Genomic DNA, 13,408 nt, shown 5'->3' on the forward strand with positions numbered 1-13,408 from the left:
TGAACGCTGAGGGCATCTTACGATCAAATATTTTGGGATAGTAATTTCTCATGGAAAAAGTTTATATAAAGATGCAACCTTATAATGTAGAACCTTATAATGTAGAACTACAGATGCACCTCAAAAATCCACGAAAAAAGTTAATCTTAATGTTGAAAAACCCCTTGATTGATCATCTTGACATCGAGATGTATGACCATGAAAAATAAAAAAAAATTAAGTCTAAAAAATAATGCATTTTACAACATATTATCTACACCGTCCATTTTACAGCTACGGATGCATCCGTATGCCAACTGCACCCATTTCTAATTTCACCATCAGTTGGTATATTCTAAAACAACCTTATATCATAATAAATTTTTAAAAAACACATGTTTGCAAAATAAATTCCCAACAAAACTTTTGAACGGAAAGTGGGAAGTGCTATATAGATTACGCCCAACCCGAAAACCAAATCTCGGTCAAAAGAAGTCAACATTGGCTAAACCGGTTAGGAGCAAGTGTTAATGCAAAACCTCAAACCCATTAGAAAAACATATTTTCCGGCCAAAATCCAAAAACCTTTTAGAAGGCCCGCATTCTATCCTCGACCCTGATTGTGAAATCCAAAGCTGCACGAATGGCGCAAAATATAATGGACTCATAAAAAACTTGAAATAGACAAGTTGCAAGATTAACCATTTCTAAGACTCGGAATCCATTTTTTAAAAAAGAATAACAATAATTCGTTAGTCATCCAAATGAAGATGATCAACTTACCATTTTGTTGGCGCCAGAACTGCATTTTCAGGTGAAGTTTTGCGTATTAAGCAACCTTACGAGATACTTTTCCTTGGGTTAATTTTTTTATGACATTGGTCCAGTCTTGACCACGTTTCTCTTCACATAACATGGATTTTTTTCTTCACATAACATGCATATTTTTCCAAATCCTAGGCTGATAAGCTTAATTGCCTGATACAACATGGAAACCAGGAAAAAAGCTAAATAAATATCAACAAAGCCAATATAAACCAGCATAATGGAAGAAGGAAAATCAGCTATACAAATATCAACAGCACTATTAAGTTACAAGCCAAGGGCGTGATGCTTCCAACCTTATACTTCTCACGAAATGCATACCAGGCCCCAAAGACCAATTGCACTATAAAGAAGAGGGCACTAAACGCAAGTGAATCGTCGACTAAAAAAACAGTTCCTCAGATTCCATAGGTGATGACCAATATCTTGTAAGCGCTTGCACAGTTAACCGCCGTGTTGCGCTGAGCATTGAGATAAAGAAGCGGCACCCATCAATCTTGTATTCTTCAAGTGGATTCCGATGCCCAAAACTCCTCACATTGACCTGTCAAACCAACTTGCATGGGATTAGTTTTCTGCATTTTTAAATTGTAGAATATTAAGAAAAGAATTTAGAGATAGCAATATATGTTTTACCGCCGAACTGAGTTGATTCATATTTATCAAGTGATCCCTCCAGAAACAATCAAGAGTCTTCACAAAGATCGCTCTCTGCATACGAATCATTACTGAATTAGCATCAGCCATGCATAAGGCAGAACGCTGTCTGTCTATACTCGTGCACTAGCAAACCAAACTTGTAAAATGACATGTCATTTAAATAGCAAGAAATAACTAAACGGACCTCAAGAAACACAAATCATCAAAGTAAAGAAAGTAATATTAGAAGAAAAAAAAGATGTACCCTTTCAGATGATACGGTGGACAGATGGTTGTGTGAGCTGACATGGTTTTTTTTTTATATAAGTTGACATTGTATTGATGGTAGAGGAAGATACATAAGAAAACCCAAACGGGTGTACAACAAAAACCCAATCGGGTGTACAAAAGTCACCGAGGTGGGTGACGATTAAAAGAAACAGCTGAAACAAACCCACACCAAAGAAAAGAAACAAAACCGACAGGAAAACCCCAAAAGAACCCAATCGGTGCTACAGAGGACCATTGAGAACATGAGGCGCAATAATATAAGGGTCCTAGTCATTCCATCGTTGCTCCTTGTTTAGCTAGCTCGTCTGCTGTTCAGTTGGCCTCCTTCCAAATATGTCTCCAAGAGACCTGTGTATGCCTGCAGAGAATGTAAATCTGGTCAAAGATGTGCCAAAATCGCCAAGGAGGGCGAGCCGAGTTGGATGCCCATAAAACAACATTCTTGCAATCCCCTTCTATGATGAGTGAGGGACCCCATGCTGGATCGAATAGTCTTAGACCTTCAAGGAGAGCTCGTGCCTCAGCCTCCGTGGAATTTGAAGTCCCAATGGAGGATGCGAAGGCTAGGAGGGTGACGCCCGCATGATAGCGAAAGATCCCCCCTATTCTGGCCGGACCTAGGTTGCCCAGGGAAGAGCCGTCGAAATTGAGTTTAATGAACCCCCTCTCAGGGGGTCTCCAGAGAGAGGAGCGAGAAATCCTCAGGCGTCTCACAGACAGAATGGGAACCCAATTCTGTCGAAAATTCAGGCTTGCCAATCCCTTGAAAAGGGGGATTCTGGAAGCCCAGAAAGCTACTAGGGCCTTAATTTATTCCATGGTTTTGTGTGGCGAGGCGTAGCTCCCTTGGAAGATCCTGGCATTGCGTTCCTTCCAGATCGACCAGATGGTGGCCGCAACTGCAATCTTCCAGAGAAGTCGGCCAGCTTTTGGCCATGGTAAAGAGCCCGAGATCTTGAGAAGATCGAGGATGGACGGTGGGGTAACCCAAACCCATCAGAATAAAGAAAGTACTTCCCCCCAAAGGTAAGAGGCCACCCCACAGTGCAACAAAAGATGGTCTGCTGATTCTTCTTCATGAAAGCACATGGCGCATCTGTTGGGTAGCTGGATTCCCCGTATTTTGAGTTGATCAGGTGTAAGAATTCTACCCCACAGTACAAGCCAAGCAAAGAATTGAATCCTTGGAGGAACAGGGCAGTTCCAAGCTAAGGACCATGAAGGAACAGAGGGAGCAGAAGGGATATGGGTGCAGGTTAGGGCTCTAAAAGGGGAGTCAACAGAGAAGGCACCCGAATGGTTAGGGGTCCAGATGATACGATCCCGACCAGGGGAAGAGGCGGGGAAGGCTGAGAGCAGCGGGGAGAGGAAAGGAAGGAGTCCAATTCCTCATTTCGCAGTGGCCTTCGGAAGTCCGGGTTCCAAGACTGAGACAAGCCCAAAATCGGAAAGAGGTCTTCGACGGAATCCAAGGGGTTCCTGGCCAGACTGAAGAGAGACGGGAAGCGAGATGCTAGAGGAGCTTCCCCTACCCATAGATCAGACCAGAAGACCACCTTATCTCCATTCTTAGGGTGAAACCTAATGAGAGATTTGAAGAGAGGTAAGGAGTGAAGGATAGAACACATGAAACCCAATAAGTCTTGGGGGGTTCTAGATGGAATACTCCAAGGAGAAGAGGTTAACCAGTATTTGGAGGATATGATTTGATGCCAGAGTCCCCCAGGTTGAGTGGCTAGCCTCCACCACCATTTGCAAAGTAGGGCGAGGTTTTGAAGTTTAAGGCTTCGTATCCCTAGGCCCCCTAGGGATTTGGGGAAGCATGCAGTTCTCCAAGATAAGAGATGGAACTTCTTTATAGGGTTGTCACCCGACTAAAGGAAATTCCTCATAAGCGTTTCCAACAGGTCACACACCGATGCCGGCAGGTGAAAGAGAGACATCTGGAAAGTAGGCAAGCCTGCCAGGACAGCTTTGACTAAGGTTAGTCTCCCTGCAGGAGAAAGGTATCTACCTTTCCACCCTGCCAGCATCTTTTCGGCCCTATCCACCACGTGGCTCCAAAGGGATTTCTTGGGTTTGCCAAGGCATAAAGGCAAACCAAGGTAAGTAGATCATGTTTTCCATTTAAAAATGGTTTCTAAAAAGCAGCAGACATGTTTTCACAAGATACTCTAAGAGTTGCAGCAGAATTTGATAATGCGAACAACAGTAAATAACAATCTCATTATAGAATGTGAGGTATAATATTTTTTATTATGTTTATTGGTATGGGGTATGAGTTGGCATAGAATATGGAAAAAAAATTTATAGAAAGAGTACACGATATGAGAAAGCAAGAATCCCAAATATTAAAACCTAAATTGTGAGGGGCACCTAATGTATTTCATAACCAATATCCTGCTCTCAGGGCAGGAAAAATGGATAAACCTTTATTTACTGTTCAGAAATTACCCCAAAACCTAAAAATAATGACTAAAGTATCAACTATGTAATCTGCATCCCTAAATGGCCTTGTCACGCATCTGGCAGGCCAACTTGGTTACAAAGACACTTTTAAATATTGTCACACCTAGTGTTCAATTCCATGGCTCTTGCAAAGTACTCAGCCCCTTGCTGAGAGGAGTAACTCAAGTGAGTCCTAGTTGACATGCCCGTCTCCTGCCCGAGCTGGAAAAAGGCCAAAAGTTTTAAAAATAAAAACTAAAAATTGTGAAATTATGAAAAAAGAAATATAATAAAACAACAAGAAAATATAAATGAAAAATATATAAAGCACAGAATGAGAAAAAAATAAATGTTGCTGCATTGAAAAATCAAAAAAAAAAAAAAAATGAAAAATGAGGAAATCAGAAAAAGTAGAAAAATAATGAAAATCATAAAAAACATAATGGTATAAATAAAATAAATTATAAATCCCTCCTAATTGATACAGTCCAAAATAAATCACCTTTATGAAATTAAATTAAAAAAATATGTAACAAGCGCAAAATTCTGAGGCTGATCCCCTAATCTTCACACTTGGGCAGAATTGAAGCCTCAAATCCTTGTCAAAGCTTCCTACACAACCCCAATTGAAACCCCAAAATTAAATTTGGGTTTCGAGTTCCTTTCTAGGAGATGTGAGCTCTTGAAAGCCCAGACGAATAATAAATTGAAATTTGAAATCTCACAAATCCTAATTTTTTGTGTTTCTCATGAAAATCAAGCTTATGGTTGGATGAGAGGGCTTAGGATCAAATTTCATCAAGGATCGCCATACATTCGATGAAAATGGAACTTTTTGAGATTCGGTCAAAAACTTGGCCAAAAATTTCTCTCTCAACTTTGTCTAATATGATGGTTTTTTCCTCAAATCTAATGCTTCTATAGATAAATTAGACGAAAATCTTACGATAGACACAAATTTGGCTCAAATCGCACACCCAAGGGCCTCTAATCCAAAAGGAGTGGGGGGCAATTCATTTAAATTCAACAGTACAGTACTCCGGCAAGTACTGTAGCGACACACCTGCATGCTATACAGGTTACATACATGTACCTGTTACTGGCTAGGCAAGCAGCTAGGCCCGAAAAACTTGCCCAAGTCCATGTTGACTCGAACAAGTTTTCAAATACTGTCCACACCAATATCTACCCATTTTGATATAAAAGTAGTAGCTTTTGAGAAATGTGTTGGAAACACCATTATGTCCGGATTTTTTTTAATTGGCATAAAATATCTGATTGGCAACACTGATATTTCACTGGTAACAGTTTTGTTTTAAAATATGTCATCCGGGAGATGGTGGTGCATATACACTCATTTCTCCTAAACAATGTCACAAGGCAACTAAATGTGCACTTACCGTAATCTGAAATTTGAAGATCACAAGTCCTGAAATTTGAATGTAATGATTGAATCTCTTTTCTAATAGACCCAAAGCTTTCACTGTCATCTTAGTCTTGTCTCTCATTTCCCCTCGGTCATTTGGCCCCCCTCTTGCTCTGCAGCTCTTCTCAAGCTTTGCACCTAAGCCCAAACAATCACATCAAATCTAACCAAACCAGCACCTAAAGCTTCTCTCCAAAGAAGCCGAAATCCATAACAAGTGCTGCCCAATTAGGACAATGGAGTCAACCATGGAGTTCATCTCTCTCATCCAAAACCATGGACAGCATCAACATTCTGCATCTTCCTATTATCCTCCTCAGTCATGGGAAAATCAGAAGATAATCCTTTAGCATCTTGCTCATAATCTTCATTACCATCTCGATCTTCATTGCCATGGGGATTGAAGAACCAGCGGTCACCATTCTCTGCTTCTAGGGCATTGAAATCCTCAAGCGACACCAGTTTGGACTAATTTCTTGTTGAATGCGAGGTAAATTTAGTTGGGTTTCTTGTATGTATCCATAATTAAGTAGACACAGACTGTCAACAATTTGAAGAGGAGTTTGGTGGAGATGGCAACATTTAATAGTGAAGTTTTGAGGGATGAGTCGGAGTTCTGTTGTGGGGTTTGGAGGGAGAAACAAGGGGGAAAAGGATTATTTGATGCACAGAGAAGATGAAGAAGAAGAACAAAAGTTTTAGTGCGTGTGCTTGTGTGTGTGTGAGTGTGTGTGTGTGATAGAGAGTTTGGAATGGAGGGCAATGGTGCTTTGAAGGTGAGAGACATGCAACACAGTAATAGACTAACAGTAGACAGAATATAGCATCCCTAGCAAACAGCTGACAAAGTATTGATTAGACAAATTAGTCCACTCTAGATAGAATTAATCGTTTCCAAACAGGCCCGTAGATTCATCCTTCTTTGTTTACACACTGCTACACTTCAAAACGGACATTACAAAATCAGGTCTTTTTAGCCAATAGATCCAAATAAAAAAAATAAAAGGCACAACATATGTACCACAAACATGGAACCAACAAAAGATGCAAATTAATTTAACCTTAAAACATCCAGGAAAACATGCAATGAATTCAGGAAGTTGGATCAGTATAAATTTCCTAAGCAAAAGCTGCATAATAACAATCCATTGGAACATGTTACCTCGACTTCCTGAATGTAAGCATAATCATAACCAGAATCTTGGACAACATCAAGATAAGAAGCAATTAAAAAGTCCCCCAGGTACTTGCGAAGAATATTAACAATTCCTCCATACCTTCCATTCCTGTAAATAAAACAACCTTTTGAAATAACTCAATGAAAATTGCCCTTGAGCAAATGGAAAACTGAGTCATATTCTCACATAGTTAATTCATCAGAGCAGATGGTAAGCCAACGTCTAAATGAAGAGGCCTTCTTATTGATCCCTCTAAATGAATTTGGAGGTACTGGCATCTTCGGAAGGCAAAATAAGTCAATATCTGTGATATTCATTTGATCTATTTGCTCCAGCGATGACAGCAATGTTTCTTTAGAAACTCCTGCAAATGAAGCTGGAGAAATCTCGAATTCATGAGATCTGAAGTGGGAAAGTAGTTGATAAATTTTCAAAAATTTTGGAAAAATTTACCACTTGCTTGCCCACAAAATTAAAGAAATAAAATCAATAATAAAAAGAAAAAAGAGGCCAAGAAAAAGGAAAATTACCGGCCAATATCTTCCTTGCAATCCCAACAAACTCTTCTATAATCTTCCCAAGATTCCAATCCCTTGGAGGCTAAAGAACCAGAAGAAAGGTAAATAACCACAATATACAGTGGTGAAACAAATACAAACCCATGATTATTGAAGAGGTTTTCAACTACCTTAAGTGGATTAACGCTTCCAAGGACTATTTCATCCACCACTGCTTGCATGTACCTGAAGGCAATATACATTAGGACCTTACCTATGGAAAACATATAAACAATGCCAAAAATCATAACCAAGGACAGTAGAAGATGGTCATGACATATGGATGTCCTAGATGGAACCATTGATCAGCCATCTGCACAAGGGTCTTTACCCAGCATTATAGAGTTGATTACCATGAGACATTTGCTCATGCTGTGCAAGAACTGTCAGGGTCCTTTCTGTTGTACAAATAAGAATTGGGAATTATCCAAATTCCTGGATGTTAAAAAAGCTTTCCTCCATGGACAAATCGAGGAAGACGTCTACATGTAGCAGCCAGTAGTCCCTGCTCACAAGGCATGTCCAAGCCTTGCGTGTCAATTTAAGAAAGCCCCTCCATGGCCCAAAACATCCTCCTCAAGTATGGTTTGAGATATGCAATCAAGCCATGACCCATGATGGATATACATGTAGCTCCTTATATTTTATGTTTATGAAGAAACAGAGGCAAGGAACTACTATTCTATTAGTATATGTTGATGATGTCATTTTCATAGGGGTATGATACTAAATAAATAAATACTTAAGACGTATCTACACGAACAGTTAGATATTAAGGATACAGGAGTTAAAATACTTTCTGGGTGTTAAGGTTGCACGGTTGAAGAAAGGAATTTTTATATTCCTACATAAATATACCTTAGATACTCTGCTATATCTGAGGGAGAAAATAACGTTGGCAACTAGTCGCATAGAATCTCCAGTGGATCCAAATTTCAAACCAGTTCTCAATTCTGGTACTTCATTGGAGGACAATGGCTACTCCCAGAGCATAGTGGATCAGCATATCTATTTGACCATTACGTGCCCCGAGGTCATATTCGTAGTTAGCTCAATGAGTTAATATGTTATACATGCATGCTCCACAAACTGGTCATCTTGAGGTAGTCAATCGCACATACACTACCTAAAATCATCTCCAGAGAAACGGATGCTTATGCGCCACTCACATTTATCTGTGTGGGTGTACTGACGTGATTTGGGCAGGATGCTCTCTGGACAGGTGATCCACCATTGCCTATTGCACTTTTATTGGAGGCAATCTTGTGACGTGGTGTAGAAAAAAACAAAATGTTACAACTCGTTCTAGTGCAGAAGCAGAGTACCAACTATCATCAAATTCATGTGAGCAGGTATGGTTGAAAGGACTTTTTAAAGATATGGGTCTTCCTCTTCAGGGTTCTACGCAACTCTACTGTTATCATCAGCCTGCCATCCACATAGCAATCAACCTAGTAATCCACGAGCACACTAGAAACATTGAAGTTGACTGTCATCTCCACTCCTTATGTGAAAACCTCTGAAAAACTTGCTCACATTTTCACCAAAGGAGTTTCGTGGGGACGGTTAAGATAATTTATTGGCAAGTTGGGCATTCATGACATTCACGCACCAAATTTGTGGGGGGGAGTATGGACAAAGTCAAACCATATGGGAAGATTTATCCTTTATGTATATTTATGCTTATGTTATAGTTAGTACCGGTCAATATAAGGACTTATTAGTGTACAATGTAAAAGCTATTATACCATATGAATCTATCTAAACGAAATGCTATTGCTATGCAATGTAGCTCTATAATGGGGCACACAAGGGCAAAGAACCAGGCACTAACAGAAGATGGCCATCCACATTTTGAACCCAACCTGTAATTAATTTGTTGCGAGCACAGCTTTTTTAGCCCAATTGGGTGGGTAATATCTTAACTCTTTAATTCCTTTCAATCCTCGTATTCCTTTCACCCCTAACTTGCAGTATTTAATCTAAATCATGAACTTGTGCCTTACGCATGTCCAACACATCCCTATGAAAGAAACGGATTCTAGCAAAAGAAACTAAACAAATCAAGTTTATATTCAATATGGTCAAAAGCTGGAGGAACATTGTCATTTTTAGTGAGAGATATGGGGTGAGTTTCGTGAGTAGCTGGTGAACTGCAGGAGAGGATGAGGTGTTCCCACGAGAAAGAATTGGGGCGAAGTTCATAAGGCTGAAGGGAATTTCTTTTTTTTGGGTAGATCAGTGGGGAATACAAGCCCCTACCCGTTTTTGGAAATATTTAGCAGTTTTCGAATGCGTCAGTGGGAATGGAAACCTAAACCAGTAGTGAAGGAATTGCATCCAACCTTGTGCAGACCACTAGATCTTCATAAATGAGCATGAGGATAATAGAGGAAGAGGATTCTGACCCAGAGGACATCAAGGAGGGAAAGCACAATTTGAGGAGAGGGACAACTCTAATGATGACAGCTTGCCATCACACACAAAGTAGGGATCGCAATGATGGAAATGTTGTGATGCTCGTGATGAGGCTATGGACCTTAACAATGAGACTTAGCATGAATTTTGAAATTTGATTTCTTGATTTTCTGTTTTATGAATTAGGAGTGGGTTCACAGGCCTCACGAGACTTGTTTTTACTACTATGGTCTGTTTAATCCATATGGCCCTTTGCCTATGGTCCATATGCTGTATAAATCACTGTCAGTTTGTTTCAAGTCTCCGTTAAGTATGGTGAATTTATAATGTTTGAAATTCAAGTTTCAATCTTCTAATACTGTAATTTGTTGGTGACGAATCCACAGTCCATAAATTCAATAAATTTAATCTTTTTTCTGTTCATCGAACACATTCCACACAATATTTGATTTACAAACGAAAAATAAAATAAACAAAAATAAAAATTTACTGGATTTGGCCTCAAACCGAACCCCCGTCCCCCGCACTATATCTAGAGCACTTTATTCAAGAGGAGTGCCACAGGTCCTAGCTACCTAGACAGCACATTACAACTTTTTAAGCCCCGGATATTAGTACGTCTATAGGTAATTTCATAGAACATTAATTTCCTATTTATCAAAAGCAAAGAATCCTATGCACTTATTTCAGCATTGAACAGTATCATAAGAGGATCAAATAATATCACAAGAAGAATGAGCAACCTGCCACCAATAAATCAGTGCACAAAGGGTAATCGTTACAGTTCTTGTTTGACAAACTTCAGAGATGTGGGAATACATATAACCCAGTTCTTAAAATATTACAAGTTACTACTTTGTAAATATGATATAGTCTTCTCAACTTTGGTAACAATGTCTACGAATTACTTTTGGGATTTGCAAGACAAGACTTTACTAATTGTATGCATGGAGCAATAGGGGATAACAAGCCTAACACAGCAAGTAAAATACCTGTACAGGAGGAGAACAGGAGACAAGAAGGCAAAGGAAAGGGGTATTCACGGCAAGTCAAAGGAACTTGTGCCCACACAAGTATCCAAATGAGAGAAATGCATGTGCGATATCTGAAAATAGGTGCTTATTTGGTAGGCCATCAAGAGACTCACTGATATATTCGTTCGCAACACTTCTCGGAATCACCCATTAATATTGATTGTCTAAGATCATAAATATGCTTGCGTTGCACCTACAAGTAAAGAGGAACGACGTTCAGATAATTCAGTTTTTTACCCAAGCCTGAAGTATAATGCTCAAAAGACAGAATAGTGGTATTATTGAAGTACATAGCTTCAGTTTTTTACCCAAGTAGCCTGAAGTATAATGCTCAAAAGACAGAATAGTGTCATTATTGAAGTACATAGCTGCTTTTTAAAGCATTGGCATGATGAAAGAAAAATTAAAACAAAATAAATTTGACAAATTCCGCAAAGGATGGCCATTTTACGAGTGGGTTCAAGGCTAAGTGGTCAGGGTGGAGAGTCTCCATAACATGATGTCTTGAGTTCCATTCCCACCATGGTTAGGGGAGGACCCCTTGCCCGCTGAACTACCCCACAGAAACCAAAAACAGCAAAGGAACGACTAGTTCAAAACTTAATAAATCAAACATATCCCTACACACTCCCAGATTTAGGTATCGATTCTTAACATAGTCCACATTTTTAATTTTAAATTTGACACTTCCCAGTGTTCCTTTCGTAATGACTTTTAAGAGTTTGAAAAGGTCTTATTGTATTTTTGTACATTTTTATGACAATGAAAGTTTTCTTTTCACGTTAATGTATTTCCAATACATTGCAACTTAAATGACTCAAAAGTTCTTTATATTTAATTGAATTACACTTTTAATTCCCATAGAATTTCTTGAAATAATTCTCTTCTATTGTTAGGGTTTGTGGCCTTCAAAAGCCATGAGAGAATGTAAATATAATAAATGATAGTGAATTGTGCACTTCAGTGGGAGTGTATGATGGTTGACTGACCTAAGGTTAGACAGTTAATGGCCTAGGTTATGCCCAAAACCCTTGCCCCTTGGAAAAGGCACTATAGTCAAGAGCTTATAGATTTCCCCTTGCAAATATTAATATGGTTAAGTATGGATTTTTGTAACTAAGAAGATATTGTTGTCAACATATAGTCAAACTTAGTAAATGCCTTTTAAAATAGAAATAGACGAAATGCAATTCTTGTTGTAAACTTGAGTGGTTTGCAAATGCATGTCAAATGCTATGAGCTAATATAAATAGAGAAAAATATTAATTGTCGTTCCCAATCCATTTACTTGAAATACAAATTATAGAAGGCCAATTATATTACAAATTTCCTACTATAATCCTTAGTTTTTTCTACTCATTAGTTAGACAATTATGAAAATCCATGAAGTAAGGAAATCAGATTCCTCAAATTCAAAATTTATGTTTCATGAAAATCCCATAGAATTAAATTAAATAACATTAATTTTTCAGAAGCACCATTACGAAAGATAAATTCTCCCCGATAAAAATTGCAACCATAGAAATAAAAGAAAAACGAAAAAAGACACAGTGAGAACATTTAAAGACACCCATGTGTATAACAGGTAGATTTCTCACCCATCAAAAGACACCCATCGAGCATAACCAAAAACTTTCTAGACAGAGGAAAATTAATATATATATATACATATAGGGACTCACTGCTGTATGCCCATATGCCCATAAGCGAATGGCCCAGATTGAATCTAGGCCATTCTGTAGCCGATCAGACGCTCACGGATGTCCGATAGTGTTTGAATTTTCATTTTTTTTCTATAAATCCAAATCACTTGAAATGTTAGACGTGTGTTCTTCTCATCAAGGCGCACCTAATAAAAATATAAAAAAATAATTTGCAAAAAACAAATGACCAAAATACGCCCCAAAACTTTTCAAGAGTATTTTGGTCAATTTATTTTATGTAAAAAAAAATGATTTTTCTAATAGATTCGCCTATTTTTTAAGAACACATGCCAAAAATTTCAAATGATTTGGATTTGTAGAAAAAAAATTAAAATTCAAACAGTATCGGATATCCGTGATCGTCAGATCGGCTCAGATTTAATCTGGGCCGTGGGTGTTCACTGTAGCAATACGCACCTGTGTGCACAGCATCTTTTCCCATATATATATATATATATATATATATATATATATATATATAAACCAGATCGGTGACCCGGATTGTCCATCCCAAAAACTGGGGTCGAATTGGTAGACTGACAATCCAAATTGAAGGACTGACCAGATCGACAAGGTCCAGCTTTAAAAAAATTCAAAAAATAACTAAAAATCCTTAAAAAGCTAGTTTTGTAGGTTTTTCAAAAAATTAGTCGTATTATATTATAGTTTTTCATTATTTTTATTAAAAATACATCAGTACTAAGAACTTGTCTCATGTCTGAGTGTTTGTTATCCATTACATTCGTTATATAGTCAAATGATATTTAAAATGCAATTCATTACAATAAAATGGATGATCTCTTTAACTCAAATTTATAATGAAAGAAAGTATATTTTATAAATCCTGGCTTGGGTGAAGTGCCCTAACAGTCACTTATTTTTTACTTATTGATACTAATCCACTTTTAGA

The 13,408-nt window shown here is 38.2% G+C and overlaps 1 protein-coding gene across 9 annotated transcripts in view; it reads right to left on the bottom strand.

Annotated features, from left to right (window-relative positions):
- Positions 1-883: 883 nt before the first annotated feature.
- SECA2 (Preprotein translocase SecA family protein) overlaps positions 884-13,408 on the bottom strand; it is a 38,410-nt gene continuing 25,885 nt past the window's right edge. For 4 of the 9 annotated variants that reach the window (XM_020668756.2, XM_088851483.1, XM_088851484.1 and 1 more), the window contains 7 exons: positions 10,909-10,988; positions 7,475-7,529; positions 7,317-7,386; positions 6,973-7,162; positions 6,771-6,894; positions 1,441-1,515; positions 884-1,348 (listed from right to left, as the gene is read on the bottom strand). In XM_020668756.2, the coding sequence (XP_020524415.2) occupies positions 1,187-1,348; positions 1,441-1,515; positions 6,771-6,894; positions 6,973-7,162; positions 7,317-7,386; positions 7,475-7,529; positions 10,909-10,988 (756 nt within the window). In that variant the 3' untranslated portion in view covers positions 884-1,186. Of the gene's footprint in view, positions 1,349-1,440; positions 1,516-5,582; positions 6,895-6,972; positions 7,163-7,316; positions 7,387-7,474; positions 7,530-10,753; positions 10,989-13,408 lie in introns of all 9 variants that reach the window. The other 5 variants (XR_016044056.1, XR_016044054.1, XR_016044052.1 and 2 more) reach the window with 4 other exon arrangements.

The sequence above is a fragment of the Amborella trichopoda genome, chromosome 11 (assembly GCF_054954075.1).
Source record: "Amborella trichopoda isolate Santa Cruz 75 chromosome 11, AtrichopodaSantaCruz75HAP2 v2.0, whole genome shotgun sequence".
Classification (NCBI taxonomy): Eukaryota; Viridiplantae; Streptophyta; class Magnoliopsida; order Amborellales; family Amborellaceae; genus Amborella; species Amborella trichopoda.